At 50.5% G+C, this 20,361-nt stretch overlaps 1 protein-coding gene and 1 long non-coding RNA gene across 3 annotated transcripts in view; one reads left to right on the top strand and one right to left on the bottom strand.

Moving 5' to 3' along the window:
• Sv (paired box protein shaven) overlaps positions 1 to 10,418 on the bottom strand; it is a 91,126-nt gene extending 80,708 nt beyond the window's left edge. The window contains exons 1-2 of one of the 2 annotated variants that reach the window (XM_070668622.1): positions 10,124 to 10,418; positions 6,654 to 6,683 (exon numbers count right to left, since the gene is read on the bottom strand). In XM_070668622.1, the coding sequence (XP_070524723.1) occupies positions 6,654 to 6,683; positions 10,124 to 10,325 (232 nt within the window). In that variant the 5' untranslated portion in view covers positions 10,326 to 10,418. The remainder of the gene's footprint in view (positions 1 to 6,653; positions 6,684 to 10,123) is intronic. The other variant, XM_070668621.1, reaches the window with a different exon arrangement.
• Positions 1 to 20,361, top strand: part of LOC139109525 (uncharacterized) — a 122,718-nt gene that overhangs the window by 33,768 nt on the left and 68,589 nt on the right. The gene's annotated exons all lie outside the window — the stretch shown is intronic.

The raw sequence follows: 20,361 nt of genomic DNA, 5'->3' as shown, positions 1-20,361 counted from the left end.
AACACGGGACGCCGACATCTCGCCTCGCGAAGTCCTCGTAGCGATCGTTTTATCTTCTTACGCCCCGATAATGATCAGGGGCGCTAGGCGGGCGGGCGCGAGAGAGAGGAATCCTCCGCGGCGACTTTTTGTTCGCCTGTTAAAAACAACACGCAACACGCCATCCGTAAAAGGTCCACGTACACGACTACCGAACAACCTGTTACGCGTGATTGAATCTCCACCCACTGCGGCTTGTCAATAATTACGCACATGCGTTAACGTATCGGCGATATTCGAACACGTGAACACCCTCGCCCGCGGAAAACAAATTATCTTTTTAACATTTATTTCTTCCTCTTTTATTTTTATTATTATTTTTTTTCCTTTTTTTTTTCTTTTTTTTACGGAAATGTGGCAGGATATGATTTATGTAAAAGTATACGATTGCAATTATGACTAATTACATTTAATCTTTTTAAACTTTGCTCGTTAATAAAGAGAATCCGGCTCTAATGTAGACAATTGTAAAACGGCAGCAATAATGGGAGAATAATGGGTGATGCGTCAATAAAAACGGCGTGAAACCGTTAAAATGCAGCACGCATTTTCAATAGCATTTAGGTTCGCTCGGCGGCTTGATCTCGCAACCGCACTTCCTCCGACTGTTTGCGCAAGTATCGGCGTACTACTCGGTACTCAAGCATTACGAGCCGGCGTTTGCATTGGCAGGGAAGCAGGTACCGGTCGTGGCTGCGTGTGCACGCGTTCTCGCGGGCACACGGACGCACACGGGCGCAGCGCTACGTGCATAACGTAGGTTAAACGAAGGCTACTCGCTCGGCAGGACCCGGGGGGTTCGAATTAAGTGGAGCCTTACACCTCGAGAAATGAATATCCCGCCGGTAAGCAATCTCACAGACGATACGGAACCGCGGCGGCAATAATTATTCTCGTGGAAAGCGAACGAAACCGTTGCGTGAAAAGCACTCGTTGCTCGCAACCATGGCTCTTTTAACAACTCCCCCTTCTTCCCGCGACTCGCAGACTGTAGATTTGCATGAGTTTACGATGAAAAATCGCGCGGTGCTTAAAATCGTACGAAATGCGCTTGTTTCAAGTACGGCTGGACTTGATAAAAAAAATAAAATCGAATCGCATTTACATATACGTAGTTTCTTTTTTTTTTCCGCGTGCGAAAATTTATGATACCCGGCGTATCAGCCTCCGTCATCTCGAGCCACTCCTTCACGTATGTCGCGCGAAAACGGACACGTCGCGAAAGGTTACAATCATCGAGACGCAACGAGAATTTGGTCCCGATGACCGGCATGCACCTACGATGATACCGTTGCGCGCAGCCAGCCACACCCTTGTCTGTGTACAAGGAAATATACGTGCATCGATATACACACAACATACACGCGAAGTTGTACCGATTCTATCTCCGGCGCGGCCCGGCCGCGGCGAGCACGGTCGCGCCGAGGAGAGGAGGAAGTCGTGAAGCGGAATCGCAGGCGAGTGAAGCCCACCTCCGCATAATCTTTAATCCATTTAGAATCGAGCGTGCCTGAAATTTCCGGGCGAGGGGGGACCGTCCGTCGGCAGTTCGTCGCGCGATCGCGATATCACTTAACAGATGTCGAGGGACTTATCTCGCCGATCGTAAAAACGGAGCGTGTAAAATACTACCGTCGAGCGACGCGAGGACAGATACGCGAGGATATCCCATAATCGGCGCTGCGAATTCCAATTGAGCAACGTTCGTCCCGTTCGCGCTGCATTCTTCGATACCTTCGCACACGCTCTCGATAGTGAAGTATCGCGCGTCCGCGATAGCGCGGCCAGAAATTATGCGATTGCCAGCTAAAGTTCGCGCGAACGACAGAAAGGCCTGTCGACTCCCCTGCCAGGACGAATGCACGGTCCATGTGTGCATTGCGTATTATAGGTGACTCGCCTTCGCCTCTTCGCTCCTCGCTCGCTTTCCCCCGCGGTCGTCATTAAACCAACCGCTCGAGACAACTGGCGCTGATTATTTAGCAATACAAATCATTCGCCGAGTGCGAGTGCGTGCCGTGCACCTCTCTTTCTCTCTCTCTATCTCTTTTTCTCTTTCTCTCTCGTCCCTCGTCTTTCTCGTTCTGTCGAACGAGTTCTCGCGTGCGCGGGCGTGGTACTGCACGTACTACTTATGCGAAAGGCGAATAAAACGCGCACGTACACACACTTGGGCGCATACGCGGCTCTCTCGTGCGGCATGTGCATCAGATACCAGTCGGTAGAAACAGTTTTGTTGATTAGCAAGCTCGTTTGAACCGGCCGTATTACTTTGTCGCATCGCCGAGGAATGTTCTCACCGGCGAGCTATAAGTATCCCACGTCGTAAAACATTGACGTATCGTGCGAATGCGCCAGATGTTTCAAAAAGATAACTAATAGAACGTACAAATGTAATCTGAATAAATTTTAATCCGCATTCTTTCGTTATTTACCGACGTCGCGTACGCCGCGGAGATTGCTCAATAATTTCGTCGATCCGAACCGAATCTCTCAGAAGTATTTCCGCTTTATTTTTTTTTTTTTTTTTTACCAAGTCTATTTGATAACCGAGTAAACGAAAGTTGCCCGCGCGGCCGCTTTTCGCGACGTGTATGAATCCGTATATCTGCTCGTATCTCTCGGGATAAAATATTTCCGAGGAAGCTACCGATACATCTCTCCGAAATTCCTCGTGGCTGCCGCGCGCAATTAATAAATATCGCCCGGTACAATTTATGATTCGCGCCGTGTCATTAATCACGATCGCGCGAGCGAGCGGATCGCCGATGCCGCCTGTTCCGGACCGGGTAGGTGGGGAATCGATAACAGAGATGCATTAGAATATTATGACCTTTCAAAGTGCATTCGGTGATTCACCGCGGGAGCCGCGATAGCGCGTTATCGCCGCGACTACTCGCGGCGCAGGTCGATGTTATCGCGCAGCTATACTCCCGGCTAATCGAGACAAGCGAGAAAGGGAGAAAAGGAAGAGGCAGGGTGCTGACCTCGCTTCCTGAATCGTTCAGGGCGGTGGCATCTCGCCGTGGTGGCTCGACGAACGCGGAAAGCCGCTCCACCGGCACGTCGCGATTGCACCGTTCGTGCAATCAAATCAACCAGATAATCTTTGATTTTCAGCCAGACAAACGTCAGCTCGTTAAGCTATTCTTTATCATCGTGCACTTTCAGAAAATTACCAAGATGTACAACGGACATGTACATGGTTTTTTTTTTCTTTTTCTTTATTTTTTTCGTTTTGATTTTATACTCCAGCTCACTCGCCACTACACCCTATTTCTCTATCTTTCTTTCTCTCTCTTTTAATTAATTAGATCTTATCTGCGTTTTTATTGAATCTATTTCAACTTTAATTAATATAGCGATATAGAAGTTTTAGCTTTTAATTCCGCAATGCGAACGGGATAAAGCATTAGTATATTAATTTTTACCCTCCGACATAAAATTTTAACAAATCTTATCTTAATTGAATCTCAATAATTTTCCGATCGGCGATACATGCCCCCGGCTCAATTTGGCGATCGTAAAATTCTGGAAGTCGATAGGAATACATTACGTCGGGATTGCGTCAAAATTTTATACGGGTCATATATTTCAGTATCCACCTTAAGTATCGAGATTTAGGAAATCGCGTCGATAATTATAATGCCTTGTGCGACGTAAATGCATCCAGCGCGAAAGCGTTAGCCTTAATAACAGAGGAAATCTCGCGGCGCGTAATTTTCGCGCTATTATATTTTTAGCGTCACGCGCGTCTCGCTCGTTTCACCTTCTTTCCCTCAGCTTGGTGGAACGCCCCTCGTAACGCGAATTGAGAAAATGCGTACGCAAATCGGTCAAAGCGGACCGACCGCGTTGGATCGCGGATCCCGGGGGTAATCTCGGCGCGGATCGGCGGCGGCCGGATGCTATCGCGTCGCCGCCGACTTTCCGCGCGCGCGACAAAAATCGGCGCGCCTCAATGTCATTATTCCAAACGAGATAACGCGGCATCACCCCGGCCGGCCGAGGCTCCACCGGCGCGCAGGGGCGAATGCTTCCATCGGTAGGCGAGGTATGCGGCCTTACGCTGCGCGGCGTAAGCGCACTCGCGAGCGCGTGCACTCGCGAAGTACCGCATTATCGCGAGATTACGTAAGCGCCGTGGCGCGGCATACGATCGCGCTTGTATTACGCTATAATTAGGACCGGGCCGGCCGCCGTAACTGCAAACGCAGGCACACGGATACGCGTTCGCGCGCGTATGAGCGCGACGTTACTTACGGCGCGTAATCCGCGCCGTATTAATAACCGGCGATAAACGTTAACGTGCGCCGCCGAGTCCGAGTCCTCTCCCAGGACTCGGGGAAGAGGAGCGTAAACTGCCGCGCGCGCGAATGCCGCCGCGAAGGGCTGCGAATATCCCCTCGACGGCGCGGGATTAGAAGAGCGCTTTTTCAGGAGAGAGGTCATCGCCGAGCACCGCTCTCACCGCGTGGCGTTATCAAAACGCAGGCTTGGTCTCCCACGACGAACGTAACGTAACGTGAGCTCGCCGGGAATATTTGAGATTCTGCGCGGAGTTTGTGCTTTTACCGGCGGACCGACTCCAAAGCTAGCCGCGGCGCGATTCGGCTATTAAAAGCGATCGACCAACAGTTCGCTGCAGGTTGCGGCACTTTTTTTTCTAAGTGTCCACGTAATCGTCCGACATTAAGGAAAGCAAACTGGTTTTGCGTGTTCGCAACGAACGTTTGACCGGCGCGCGACTTATTTATCTTTAGCCTCGATCTTGCGAGCCAGAGCTGAAAAATCGCGGAAAGGTACACCTATGTATGGCGCATGTGGGAGATACATTGTACGTCGAAGCTCGAGGACATGTAATTGTAATGGAAGCGTGCAAAAGTCCCCCGCTAAATCGATGTCTCGCGAGCGACAATAATTTCTCCGATCTCGTGACAAGAGCGGAACTATCGTTGATTGCCGATTGCGTGTGTACACATTAATTAAGCGAAAATAAAAGTACATCGATTAAATGCGTAAGTTTTACGTTTAAAACATAAAAAAAATTTTTTTTTTTCTTTATACGATCGTAATCGAAATAAATACATTTTGCGAGATAGTCACCGGTGCATGCCTCGTAATCTTTATTAAGCGTTATTAAATGAACATAGTTCCTAAACTAGCAATCGCGGGTAAGACGCGCTTACGAAAATCAAGATCTCGCCGTGCTCGTTCCCGACGTACGGTTGATTAATACCCAGATGCAATTACGCGCTGCTTCGGGGGAAGGACGGACGCGAGAGAAGAGGGTAACCTTTTCTCGTTGTGCGTGCCTCTCGCCGGGCCTCGTGTGGGAGGAAGGTGAGAACAGAGACGAAAGACGCCGTATGAAAGACAGGGAGAAATAAACGGGAGGGTGGACCGAAAGAAAAAAGAGAAAGAAGGACGGGGAGCGCAGAGAGCTCCGTCGAGCTGCCGACGAAACAAAATCCTGACAGATTTCATCGTGGGCTGACGTAAACAATTTGCGAATGTAAATACCTGTTGAATATTGAGCACGCTGGCAGGGCCCACGGGGCCCCACGCCGGGGCCCCCGACACCTTGCGATCGTTTACCCTTTAAACTCGTGATTACCATCCAGCGCCGTCTCCCACCTACCGCGGCGAGGCGTGTAAGTCATCGGCATAAATTATACGTGAACATCGCGCGGCGATCCTGCGGATCCTCCTCACCGCTTCGTCGAGGAGAAGGAAGGAAGGTATCTCTCGGTCCTATTCCCTCTGATCCGCGTGCACAAGGCATCGCGAGGTAGAAAACGACCTGGGATACTCTCGACACGCGCGAGGCCCTTTTTTTTTTTTTCTTTCCTTCTTTTTTTTTCGAAAGAATGAACCGGCGCCCGGTCGTGTTTCGCGCGTTAGGAATCAAAATGCTTCTTTCGGTGTCAACGCGACGTAAATTTCATCTAATGACGTTAAGAGGAATTAAAGTCTGGTTGCAGATTTAATCTGGTAATGAGAAGGTTAAACGATGGTATCGCGGTAAATTACAGAGTTGCGATTTCTCGCGGTGTTATCGCCCATCCAATTAACATTTGTACGTTGATATCGCAGACGTGCGACTTAGATCGTTTGCCGCCTCACGGATTTAGGGCAGCGAAGCTCGGTGGCGCGTGCAACGGCTCGCCCGATTATTAATAAGATCGTAGGGGCGCAGCTTGCTTATCAATTTATCAATGATCGAATCACGCGGACGATTCCGTGTCGCGGCCCCGGAACGTCCGATAGCAGGTAGGAAACTCGTGTTGAGATAATTGGTGATCTCCCGCGATCGATCTCGATGCCGATAAGCGGCAGCCGACATCTCTCAGATAACTTTCTCGCTTCCATTGCATTTAATTACTATCGTCGATTATAACGGGAATGCCGGTGCGTATCGCTAACGGTTTGTGATAAACGCTTGTCCGATGCAGCGTTCGCTCGCGCATTTTCCACGGTGCGGCTTTTCCGCGGCCGTTCGCGCGCGCGCGACAAACCCAATCCCAGCACTGTGTCAAGGGAAACGTCTCGTAAAACTGGATCGCAACCATCATGCGGGATCGTAATTATATGAAAAACAAAAGCTCACTCACCATCCTGGTTCATTCCGTGGCCGCCGTCATCTGTTCGGGAACAGAAAAGAAAAAAAAATAAATTAAAACGTGCAAATTGAAATCCGAAGAGATCCGTAGCCAAGATTATCGCCGAATCACGTATATATGTATATACACACATATTTAAATGGATAACCAAAAGAACTCATATTCACATATTCTTAGTGTAGTCGAAGTGTCTTGATCGCGTGTTAATTGAAACGTTACAGCCTGTAATCATGCGTTACGCCGCGTTCCCTGAATTATAATCAGCGTCTTCGACGAAGCTTCGACGAAGGTATTTCTGGCGAGCGATAATGAAGTATTTTAATGAGATTAAGAGATGCTAATGAGACGTAATCGGACTCGACGCTAAAACTTTAATAAACCCGCTTGAATTTTTTTTTTTAACAATTTTAATATGTATATCTGAAAATACAAATATGTCGGAAAGAAGAGAGGCCGTGCGAGATTCATGACTTCCCCGATATCGCGAGGGGGCAGACGAATACGCCTCGCGAGAATTCACGTTGCTGCGGATCATGACGACTCGCGGCGCGATAGCAACCTGCACGGCAACCTATTTGTACTGCCGGGCCCCGGTATCGCGCGATCGCGCACAGTGTTCCTTTATTTAACCCTATAAATAACCGTCGCTATCTCACCCCGAATGTTCTCCTACGGGCTACGGGCAACAGCGTATACGTGCTGCCGCACACAACGAGACGCGTTTCCGTGTGTGCACGCGGTACGAAATATATTAGATGCTGCCAGTCATTCCGGTGTTGCGCGAGCCCGGCGCGATGGGAATCCCCATAAGCGATCCGTGCGTCCGTCCAGCGGAAAGAATAACTTTCGCGAGAAGATTAAAGCGTGATACGTGTTACTCTCCCGATAATGGTTCGCGCGTTTAATCCCCCGTCCCCCTTCCCTCAGCTTGGATAGCTCGAACTATGATATGTGGGCTTTTTTTTCTTCCCTTTATTTTTTACGATATGCAAGAAAAAGTTTGCTACTGCACATCTGTTAAGTTATACGCACGAGATGCACGATATGAATAATCAGAGCCGTTCTCGACGAGGCTGCGTATGCAAATAATTACAAATATATCCCGCGAGGAACGTAGGCAGCAATCAGCGGCCACGTCGTTTCGTGTAACGCTGCATTCTTGAATATCGTGGTATCGGATATTTTAATGCGAATTGCTAAATAAGTCCGGCACACAGACAGCCAAACGCGGACCCGTATTTCTTGCGCAACGCGTCCAGATCGACGCCTAATATACCGGAGAAAGGCATGGGTTTTCGATAAATTTTTTTGTAAGACAATCCGGTGAAAAATAAAACGCGGGATAAATTTAGATCGTGATCTTTCACGTGCAACTCCACCGGCTAGGAAGTCACTTTCTTCTGGCGATAGTTCCAAAAAAAAAAAAGAAAAAAAAAATTAGAAACCATCTCATTACGCATCGTTGTTATACGGCCGGAATCAAATCGGGAGACCTCGCTCGCCAATTAACGGGTTTAAACGGAGCAGCGATTAGTCACGACTGCGAAATCGAGACAAAACGGGGGCCGGATCCGGGGGCCGAGAGGTGCGCAAAATAATTATTGTGTCGCGAGGTCAATAAACCATATAATTCACCGTGGTTCGCGTTCTGCACGCGACGTGCACGCAGGTGGGCATTAATTACAAATTAATTCCGTCGCGTGGTTACGCACCATTAGAGATAATCGAAATCCGTTATGCGTTGCTCAGCGATTGCTTTAGCGAGGCGTAATTCAAACGTGGAATTAAAAGTATATCTGTTCCGCGGTCAACGAGAATCGGAGGAGGAAAAGCTCGCGAGTACGGACGCAGTTATTACATTGAAACTTAACGAGCGTACGTACGAAACAACGGCGAAACACATGACACAAGCCAGACGTGCGTGTGGCCCGAAAATTGATCCGCGGATCTCCTTGTCAAATACATTGATATCATTAGATTTAACGACCTGCGTCGGGGCTGCCTCTTTCTCCTCCACCCTTTCTCCTCTTTCGGCCTCGTGGCTCATGCCGCGTCACTGACTGCCGCGACGGCGGCTGCCTTTCATCTTCCTTAACCAGCCCCACTCTCTTTCACGCACACATTTATTTGCGAGGACGTGCAACAGTACCCTTCGCGTTCGGCGCAGCCAACCGTTGGCTCGAAGGAGACTACCGATCCTGGCGTGTCTACCCGCGCACGTGTCACGTATGACTTAGTATACCTTCAAAAATGTACCCTTGCAATCGCCCGCCATGGCGGAACTATCGTCTGTAAGATGAATCTCGCCCGCTGCGCGCGCGGTCGCGTATCTGTGTATCGGGAAAGATCTTAGCGCGAGCGCCGAGCAAGTTCAGCTAACTCGATTGTTCCGTACGGAACAAGGAGCTCTTTCACGCGGGAGTCTCGTTCCGACGGTCTTTGATGGAGAAATCATCGCGGTGTCCCTCGGCACGTCGCTTCACCGGATGCGCGCCGCCGATACGGGATTTAATAAGCTTGCGGTTCGCAGCGAGATAATGATGATAAACTGCGGCTGGGACCGACGGGGTACGGGAACGTGGAGGACTTTTGAGTGTTTAGCGCGCTTTCACGCGCGATTCGCGGCTTCGAGGATATTAATGATCGCGCACAGAGGCGCGGTGTAGAATTTTCAATGAGTAATTTGCAGAGCGCGGCTAAGAGACGTCGAGATAAATGCCCCGTCCAGCCCGAACGATAAGTAATTACGCGGTAATTGATACGATCCAGATACCTAAATTATCGCGGCAATTTAAAATTGCGCCAAGCCGCCGAAGCGCGCGAGCACCGCCGTCTCGGAAGTTCCCGCCGATCGGTCACCGCGAGAGGAAGGTCGACGTCAAACGCGAAGATCTCGCGCGTACGCGCGAGAGCCGGAAAGCGCATTCGACGGATTCCGGAATTCCAGCCTGGCTCGGCGCACGTGATGCATCGTCATCGCGTGCGCATAAGTCGCCGGTAATAGAAGCGTCGCGGACGAAGATTTATCGCCGGTATTTCACGAGGCACGTGCCCGCACCTTTTTGCAGCCGCGACATTCCTGTCGGCTGCGCGCCGTACTCGCGTTTGAGCCACGCCGTTCGCCTCGAATCGACGCTGTCTTGATACCGCGACGCCTGAAGCAGTCGTCGAACTCGATATCGAAAGGTAGGCAGGCTAATTATCAGCCGCGGTACATATATCACGCGCGTAATAAAATAATCCTTTTAAAAAAGGTGAAAGAGAGCGGCCAGACGCACACGCCCGCCGGTAGTTTGAAGAATATTATATGTAATTTAATTAATTTAGATGTCCGACAGACTGCTTTGAAACGCGTGCTTAAAAATCACGGATTGCGTAAGAGAAATTTCGTTGTTACGCGCGATATTCTTGGTCCTGGCGTTTTACGTAATGAAAAAGTGGATTCGTAAGAAGAAACATACGTTTTTTCTTGGAGTCCTCATGCATACCTCCGGGTGTCGCAGCGTTGTGATTATGATGGTGGAGGGCTAGGGGGTCCTGGGGATGCGGATGAATGGCGGCTAGGGCACTTCCGGCTGGGTCACCCGGGTTGACCCCGACTCCGACCCCCAGGTGTAGGGCACCATGCTGCGTCGTGTGTGCCGGAAGCTCCATGCTGATCATAGCACGCCACCCTCCTTCCAACCCTCCTCTCCCGCCACCCTCTGTCTCGGACAGCACCTCGCCGAGTTGGACGAGGCGTCCGTTCAACTCCTCGTCGCCTTCTAAAAAGAAAAAAGAACAAAAAAAAAAAGAAAAGTAGATTAATCAGATAATAATTAAAAGAAAAAAAATTATTCGATTTCGAAGTAACGCTCAAAATTCTTAAGTCTGTAATCGTCACCGCTCACGACGATACAAGTCGGCACTAGGCTTCCGCTGAGCAACGGGCACGGATTTTCGGTCAGTGACTCGCAGTCGAATCAATGGTGCAAGAATACCGTAGACAAAGTTTCCGAGCTAGTCTAGGCGTACCGCGGATCGGCGAGAGAGCTGCCGCGCGGCAGGCGGGATCACAAAAATAAGTCTCGGTGGTCCAACCGCGGTGGAATTGCCTTTGCCACGCTTTTTACGCGCGGAGTAGATAATTTCTTCGTTCCTTTCTACGTAATGGCCTGGCCGGGTGATCTTTTTTGCTTATTACGCCGAGAGAAGGCCGCCGGTGGAGAGCGAGCGACACACCAGCGATGGCTAAGGCTTGGAAAGCTACAGGAGGCGAGGTGAGACCCTTCGGATGAATGAAAAGATGAATGGAGCGTAATTTCGTGCACGCTGTCGGCGACGTTTATCTATAGTCGGGTCGTTCCTCCATCTCGATTACGCCGAGCATATTGTCTAGGTTCGAAAGATCACAATTTCTCGCGACGACGTATTGCAGCTGCTAGGTAGGTTATAGTTAAAAAAAAAAAAAAAAAAAAAACACGTCGGCCAACTGTGAGGGAAATGCGAGCTTCTGTCATCAATTACGATCTATTTATCAAACCCCTTTATCGGAATATTTAATAATTTTTTTTCCTGTCGTGAAACACGCTGTATCGCCTGCTGCGGTACATTTTATAGTAGCACCTTCATTTCGACGATTTACACCGTCAAAAGAGCGAAGCGATGTAAGAGTCGAGATATTCGCGCCCCGTCTCGATGACGTATACCTGCGTTTTCCGCTCGCTGCATCTCGCGCATGCATAATATAAGCGTTTCGAACTGGCAAAAAAAAAAATAAAATAAAAAAAGGGAGGAATATCGACACAGCGCTCGTTTCTCTGTTCTCGCGAATGCACTTTGCGGAGTCTATTGCATTTGCCCCGCGAGAGGAGAAAGAGGAACAAGGAGACCGAGGCCTCGGCAGTCAGAGGCAACCGCCGGGCGCACGAATCGTCATCGGGCGGCCATCCGTGAAATTCGAAACTGCTCCCGCGTTCCGCCCCGTTTTACGTCGCGAAACACGCGGGATCTCATAATGCGTGGGAGTGAAACTGGGAACTGTTACCGTCTGCGGTCGACGGCTGTCCACCGTAGCCGGACCACGGCTATCTTTGCATTTCCCCTCGGCGATTAAAACCCCGACAGGTTCTAATTTGCGTGAGGAAGTCGGTCGTATGCGAACCGCGCGTCTCCGCTAAGGGAAAGTCGCGTCCCGTCCCGTTACGCTTACGTTAAATGACAGATTCGCGCTTTTCAAAAAAAAGAAAAAAGAAAAAAAAAATTAACGCGACGCACGGAACAATACAAAAGCGAGTACGTACGTACGGGAATATAAATCTGTGAAACGTGCGAAAACGAGCGTTTCGTTTAGCTCGCGCCAGATTCCACGAAGATGCTCGGCAATTTACAAATAACTCCCCGAAGTATCATTTTCGAGCGATTCTCGCGGAGTCTCAATCCGACGCGAACCGCGCGCTACGTTAGTTTCGACGGTGAGAAGTGAGAAGTGTCAATTTTAACCCGACGAGGAGGGAGAAAAAAAAAAGCCCTCCGGGAGGCGAATCCGCGAGAAGGAAACGTCGAAATTACGCTGTCAATTTCCCCAGTCGTTTTTCCGTAACAAGAAAGGCCGGAGCGTTTTCTGTTTACATCGCCGTTCAGATTATCGGCAATGAGAGCGAGGGATGATTGTTTAACGTCTCGGTGTTTCCTGGCAGCGGCCGGTCCGCTTACAGACTCGTGCGGTGCCTTCCTAATGGAGGATGGAATGTGGCAGAGCTAAGCCACGGCGAGTAAACCGTCGGTTAAGAGCGGGCGGACGGCAATCGTTCGGCGAGGGGGCGGCGGTGAAACGGTCAGCGACTTAGGCAACGAACGACCTTAAGTAAAGCAAAGTGGGTGAGTCGTAGACGGGCAAAGTACGCGTAAAGACCAGTCTTAGAAAGAGGGACTTATCCCTATAAACCGTGGGAGTCGGCCACCAGCGCTTCACCGGTCCGGCCACGGCGTATATGCACTCGCTAAAACCATTGTTTACGGCCGCCCTGAACGCCCGCGTACTTCACTAACTGGGCCCCTCTCACGGAGTTCGAAGCCGCCACGTCGAGTGCAACGCGTGTGTCTTAAGGACGGGACGTAACTGTCGGAGCGCAGAAAACTCCCCGTGCTATCGTGAAAACGGATCGCTCGTACCTGGAAATCCAAACCGAAAGCCCGCGTTTGCATACGCGAAGCTACGTGCCTTCTCGCGTGTGGTCGAGGTTGCACGGTAATCCCGCGAGTACTCCCGCGAAGATAAATAACTGGCCATCGATCTGTCCGGAGCAACTCTTTTTCAATTACGTAGAGTACGCGCGTCAACGGTCGGCTAAAGGATTCCCGTCGGGCACTGCAAATTAATAAGGCAGTTTTCTTTTATGCTAAGTACTGTATTGATTATTTTAATGTTCGTGCAATAATTGTTGTCTCGACACATTTCGGCTTTCACTCGCGAGAAAGCGAACGAACCCGCGAGCGCCGAACGACTATGTTGAAACCTATTAAAATTCGATTCGCCAGATGCGCGCCGCCTTACTTTCGGTTACTCGTGGAGGAGAAACCCAAGGGGTGATATCCGTGGCACGCAGGTCTCTTACGTAAATAGTTACGATCCGAGAGCGGCTCGGACTAGTCGGGGAACTCGCGCGGCTACCTTCCGCACCTTGTACCTTCGCTCCTCTGCTTCGCTAGAGCGTCGATATCCCAACTGGCTGGTAATGCCCGGTGCTCTCGGGACTTAACAACGCGTGACAATATGCATCAAGGAATTGCTCGAGCGCGGAACAACTCCGACCGGTGCTCCTTTCTTTCTCTTTCTTTCTCTCTCTTTCTCTCTCTTACTTGCTCCCGGTTTCCGTAAAGCGAACACCTACGGAGAAGAAAAGGCGTAGGTGCGTATCCGCGACCTGTGTGCGCGCCCTTCGCGAACGGGACGGCCCTCCGCGAGAAAAAGCCGGCGAAATGCACTCGGGTTCAAGCTCTCACGGGCAAAAACGTCGATACATTATGCAACTCCTCGGTCCATAAACGAGCACTCCCGCCAAGAATCCGCGGTGGAATCTTGGGAAGCTTTTCCCGTGGCGTATATCGGCTATCTCGTCGAGAGGAGCGGTCCAGTTTTCGCGGGACGGCCGGCGCCTTGATCGCCGCCCGTCATGTTTATTAATCCGATCTGGGGATTGCGGCGAGGAATGCACCGACCATCTTAACGATCTTTTCCGCGATCCGCGAGAACGCCTCGCGAATTTTTGCCCCTCGCGCGCTTCCGCGGATCGCGTTCGTTCTCACGATAAAACTCAACGATAAGATGCGAATTTAATGGACGATGATGGAGAAACGATCGGCTCAGTCTCCCCCCACCTACGTGAAAAGCAAAAACGGCCGACTGTCTTGGTGAACTTTTTACAGCACCTTTAAATATTCACGCCGAAGTCCGTCCAGCGAACCCACCGTACACGCTCGATCGAGCTTTCGAACGACAGCGCGGTGCCTCTCTTTCTTTCTCATTAGCCCCATTACCCGTACTTGGCCACCACCATAAGCGCTCAGGAACCCGCGAGTAAATCACAAGCGCATATATCTACATTAATGCTTTATTATACAGAGTGTGTCTCGCATGCATTAGTCGATCGTCAATACGCCTACGTCGCAATTATTACTACCGCACGGTCGCCGATAAAACGCGAATTTCATCGTTGATTAATTCCAAGCGCGACGCTTTAAACTCCGGTATCTCAAGAAAACTTTGCCATTTGCGATATCTCTGTCCCTTTTTTTTCCACCCCCTTTTTCTTTTTCTTTTTTTTTTTTTTTTTAATTATTTTTTTCGTGTACGCTATCGAGAGCTGATCGTGAATGCCGAGCGTCGTTATCGGGCGCTGTACCCTGATACCGCGCGCCGCACACATCGGGGCGATCGACAATCCCGCGCGGTTGTCTTGTTAATGAACAAAAATTCACGAGCCTACTGGAGCATGGCGAGAGAGCAGCCCACGTGAGATATACGCGAGTGCATTTACACTCGCAGCGATATCGGCCGTGTCTGACGTTGCGCTATCCCGATCGACAGCGGCGGTTTGTCTGCCGCACGCACCCGGCCGGGTCAAGTAATTCCAGCTCTCTCGCCGTCGGCTGGCGCGGCGGCCGGGACTCCGCCGTTGCGAGGAACGCGTGTAGGTAAATATTAGTTGCGCGAGCAACGGGCGAGGGGGAAAAAGAGCCCGGGCCCCCGTGGTAAAAGGGAAAGAGACGCGCGGCTTTCGTGGATAAGTGACTTTCGAAGAACCACCTGTGGCACGTGCCATTAACGTGCTCCCTTGCGTGTCCGTACGTGCGCGAATGCCCCGATAATCCCGCGGTCGCCGCGTGGGTGTAACAGGTGAGCGCGGACGCTATTTTCCTCGCGACGCGCACCGCAACTCTAAGGATCGTAATTGCGCGCGGAGAGGACGGAAAGAGACGAGCGCGAAATAGGATCCGGTCTACGTCCAGCTCGTTGCGTTCTGGTGACGTGTATTGCGCAACAGCGAAAGTCAAGTTCTCCAGATGGAACCTAGCAGAACTGTCTTTCTAACGGAGCCGTCGAATAGCTTTGAAAATTGTTCCAGGAAGAAGTCGTTCGAGAAGTGACGGGTAGAGCGCGGCGACGTATCGCTGATCTCCGTAAACGTCGGGCGGATAATTATCGAGCGGGATATATACATACATATATATATGTACATGTATATAAATCGAAACGCTAAAGAACGCATTTTTCGAGGCCCGTAGATCCGTTTATCGGCGTCGCCGCGGAACCGTACGTTTCCCGAGATACGTTGAGTTCGACGGCGGTTATTCCATAACGCGCAGGAGTTAACGCACGTGCGGGACGAGATAAAATCGCGAGTATATTAGATATATTAATGGAACGAATAAATGCACGCGCGCGTGCACGATAGACTCGCCGATAGGTTCGCCTTTGAATAGCACGACCGCGTAACGGTAAGACGGACAGCGAGATACGCGCGGTAATATTGCTCCTCGCGGGAGAGCACCGGGATCCCTGTTTCTAGGAGCGCGATGAGGAGTTCGCGCGGCCCGGTTGATTGGCTCGCCACGCAGGAATCGTTGCTTCCAATTCCGGTTTTCCGCTGCTAAGGTGAGCGGGCGGGAGAGAGAGAGAAAGAGAAGTTCAGATGGGCAGGCGAGTATCAGCGGAGTCACCTGCAATAAAGTAGTAGCTTGTTGCTTGTTGCGCACGGCTGTCCCGTGGAATATATACGACCGCGAGCCAGGGGCGGGATACAAGTCGCTTTCGAAAGAAGAAAACGAGCGCCGATATATATCCGACACGTTATTTCTCATACAGTTAAGCCTCGCTGGGCGCGCGCGCGCGCGCGAATTATTTATTACAATTAGCCGCGTGTCCAACCTTGAATTCAGACCGTGAACGATCTATCGAGCGTGCGATTTCCCTGTTCCTGGCAGCAGGAAGGGAGACGACGTATCGAGAAAACGCTGATACCGCGAGACTCCGGCATCCCGGTGCGGTTAACAGTACCTGGCCGTTCGGACCTAATTTATAAAGCTCGCCGCGAGACGGCACTATCCTAAGCGCAGATAGCCTCGTCTTTTTTGACCACGCCGACACTTATCTCATATAGTCTATTTAATCCGATACAACATTGCACCTGTCGACAAGCAGCGGAACGAGTAGCGTCATAAATGCGGAAAATGTATAAAGTAATAGGGGAGGGGTGTAAATTATCGCACACAATTATACGCAACAGTTGATAACGATCTATTCGTCTCGTATCATTTCGATCTTTTAAAAGTATACAATTAATTAATTTTTTTTTCCCTCTACGCAATACATTCTAAGTTTCTTGCGCGATGCATTTTAAAATTGAAAGAACGGTCGCGATGCTTCTTCCGGATAAATCTTGATACGTCAGCTGATCGTTTTCTGATGAGAATCGAGCTTTCGATTCCGGTTTTCCGCCGGCAAAACGCCGACCGCGAAGGAGCCAGATAAGTGAGTTTTAAAGAGCCACCTGTGGCCGTGCGGCACGTGCCAGCATCAGACTAATCCCAAGTCGCTCCCTTCGGCCCGTCCGGTGTCATGCAGCACAAGGTAGCAGGTAACAGACACCAAGGTGCATCCCACCGCCATCGGTGCAACGATCAGCCACCGCATCTGGTAACGGCGTCCTCCCTCTCCCCGTTCGCTCGCCTGGGTCTCGGGACCGACGATTACATCTACATTCCCTATAAATACCGGTTGCCGCGATTATCCGCTCCCCCCATCTCGGCGATTTCTTTACCCACGAAATATCTCTATCCCGCAATGTTTTCGCCGAGCGCGGTCCAGAAGTGTCCGAGCGCCTTCATTAATTTCAACAGGATCAATTAACGCTGAGCAAACATATCCGTGAATCGGTGCTACATCATGCAATTATCGCGAACTGAAATTAATAAAATTCTGACAGTCTTGATATATACGACAAAAATAAAAAAAAAAATAAAAAAATGAATCGGTGACGAACCGACGGTGAAGCTGCTGTTTGATCCAAGCGGCATCATCGCGCCTCACTTCATCGATCCGCGTAATTCCCGATCATTAGAAGCGTTAATGGCCGAGCGCGGCAAAAAGTTAGCGATGCCGCGCGGCGTGTGTGGTTGCACACGGCAATCGATCAGTGGCCGGCCCTTAATCGGCCGCTATTTAATAATTACAAAGTCAATCGTCTATCGAATCGGCCATCTAGCCGCGTAATGGCCGGTCGCTTTGCTCCGCTCGACTCTCAATCGAGCCCGCCTGTAGGACGAGGGCCGGGGGAAAGGCAATTGACTGAGGCGTAGGTGACTGGAGAGGTGGCCGCGATCACGATTACGAGAAGGCGGTAAAAGGGGAAGTAGGAATTAAGCGTACCGACGGGATAGGCATGATCACCGCGCCATCGATCGTTTTTTCGTCGTTTTATTTCGCAGGGCTCGCGGGTGTATTCGATTCGAGCCAGAGCGCCGGCCGAGCTGATGCGACGATCGTGCGTGAATATAGAAAAGCCGGCTGAGGCTGCCGAGAAATTCCGCGCGGTGCTGAGTAATCCCGATCTTTGCGCGCGAAAAGCTCATCCTTCGTCATCGATCTCGATCTCCCCGCGTTTTTTTTTTCTTTTATTTTTCGGCATACGCGTAAGTGACTCGCGCGAGCGCAATAAAGATGTTATTAGCGGCACAATTTCATTCCGGTTATTACCACACGCTGCCTTCAATTCCATCTTATTATCCGCTTTAATTCACATTTCTTCAATTTTTTCCTTTACAAGATTTTTACGATAATTTTTTATTTATTTATTTGCTGCGTATTGATTGTTTGTAACGCTTGATTAAAAATCGCGGAGAATGCAACTCCCGTAAAGAAAGTATCTTTCGTCTCGGTCATGTCGGTGGAGTGCTTAATTTTTATCGAGACCTCGCCACGCGCGTTAACGGTAAACTGGTACGAGAGAGTCGAGTCGTATAATCGATAAATTCTTTTTCTCTGGATCGTCACAACAATGCCGCGATCGTTCGTGATCGGCTATATAATCGGCTGAATTATACACACCGCCTAACTGTAACGTCGCGCGCGTGTGTCCCTTCTTGAAAGGCTTAGTCCTGTCCGCCCGCTTCCTCCATTTCTCCTTCAACGGTGCCTGTCGTCGAAGAAAAGCGCGTCCTCGTCGACGTCGGGTTGTCCTGGATGAATGCACGCGCACCTGCAGCGGAATGCGACTGCGTGCCGAATGCGCGAGCGTAGCTCGACAAGCGTAAATCACGGCGGGCGATCGTGCGGGATCGCCACGCGTAACGACGATACTAAAGTAGTAAGTAATGAGCCGCGATGTTGTACAAAAGCGGATACTAGAAAGAGCATAAAAGGATTAAGCTCTGCGCCTCGAGGAGGCTTATCCCGTGATAATCTTTTAAGAAATTGCGGTACGAGACTTCGCTCGACGTCCGGAGGGTTCGGTGCCATGCGACTTCGGCCTCTAATGCTGTTTTACAACTTCCACTTGCGTTCACGTTATAATAGATCGCACGAGATTGAGGGCGTTACAAAATCCCGCTTGGGGATAAAATCTATTTCGTTTGATTCGCGCAATCGTTTCCTTTGGACTTATCATTCGTAAGACTCGGGGCGACAACGCGGCACGTAGATGCATATGAAACTGTTGCGCCTAGTTCCAAGTTCCATTAACGATTTAAAAAAAAAATCCATATTATAAGCGAAGCCGTGGAAAAATCGCTAAAAGTGTTAGATCTCATTTTCAGCGACTTCCTATGACCTTTTCTTTTTACCGCCGCGGTCCTCGGCTTATCTAGGGAGTCGATCACGCTTTAGCTTCGTAAACACATACGTGCGTGACGAGAATCGCCGGTTACTAAGAGCGTCTCTCTTCCGACATTCGCGGGGCTCGCGTGGCGCCCGAGAGATCACGACGATTCGAAGCAGGCCTCATTATAGGTCGCCAGTCCAGTCCGGGTTACCAGTTCAGTCGCCTTCCCCGGTTGTCAGTCCGCCCACCCAGCGCTTTCCGTCGCTCGCGCAGTCAGTGAAGGTCCAGGCCGCGTGCCACCTTACATTTTTTCCGATCGCCGGCCGATAACCGACCCGCCGCCGCGCAGTTTCTTACACTTTCACGATCTTCGGCCGGGAAACCGGACGGCGAAATAGCACCGTGCGCGGAATACATTATTATAAGCGCGCGATGGCCGCGATAACCGAAACCAGGGCTTCCTTTCCGCCGCGCTTGAAAAATGAGACACGACACCCGTGCAAAAGCGAGATCGTCGGCTGTGTACCCGTGAAACGATTAATATTTCCGCGATCAAGATTATACGTCCGTTATCAAATACATCGGCAAGTCGACGACGTAAAGATGGATCGGAATAGTTAGAGATCGACACGCGTTGCGGACGCGAAAAGATCTCTCGTCTCTCCTTATCTCTTTATCAAATGGTGTGACTTAGATTCGACGTTAGGTCAATCGATCGTAGAAAAGCGATTGTTAGGAAAACAGCGACTCCGACGGGGGGAAAGAATGCGAAGGTAGATGAGAAAGAAAAATGGTCGGGTGGAGGAGCGGAAGAGAGAAGAAGGAGACCGGCGTGTACAATTGATTGGTCCTGGCACATCCTGCCCCCGCGTCCCCCCCGCCCCCCTTTCATGGGAAACTCGTCCACCGCAAGCACCGCTTGCTTTTTGTTGCCCGTCCACCTCTGCCATAATCGGTTTTCTCGCTCTCTTACTGCCTCATCCCTCTCGCTTCGCCGGACCTCCTTGGCTTCTTCGATCGCCTACGAAACTAATATCGATCCACCTGTAGTTCTTCCATCAACGTAGGCGCGGTATCACATAATGGCGCGACGAGGGTAAAGGAAAACGAAGTTCAGGGAGAAAAAAAAAAAGAAAGAGGAGGCAAAATAGAATCGATGCTACCGCCGCGAGGGAGGAAGGGCACGTCGCGCGTATCTCGGATCGAAAGCCGAAGCCGACCTGTCGCGCGATGCTTTGTGCATTACGGTCAAAAAAGCGCCGATCGGTAGAAGGAAAACGAGCGGCGGCGAGGCCGGCGGAAAAAAAAAAGAAAAAAGAAAAAAAAAACGAAATGTGACCAATCTGGACGCCGTGAAACGTCTCATTCATAAATGGGGACGCCCAGGTGTACCTGGGCGG

Source organism: Cardiocondyla obscurior, linkage group LG18 (genome assembly GCF_019399895.1).
Source record: "Cardiocondyla obscurior isolate alpha-2009 linkage group LG18, Cobs3.1, whole genome shotgun sequence".
In the NCBI taxonomy this organism is placed as follows: domain Eukaryota; kingdom Metazoa; phylum Arthropoda; class Insecta; order Hymenoptera; family Formicidae; genus Cardiocondyla; species Cardiocondyla obscurior.
The sequence above is the reverse complement of the archived record's forward strand: the minus strand, read 5'-3'. Positions and strand labels throughout refer to the sequence as shown.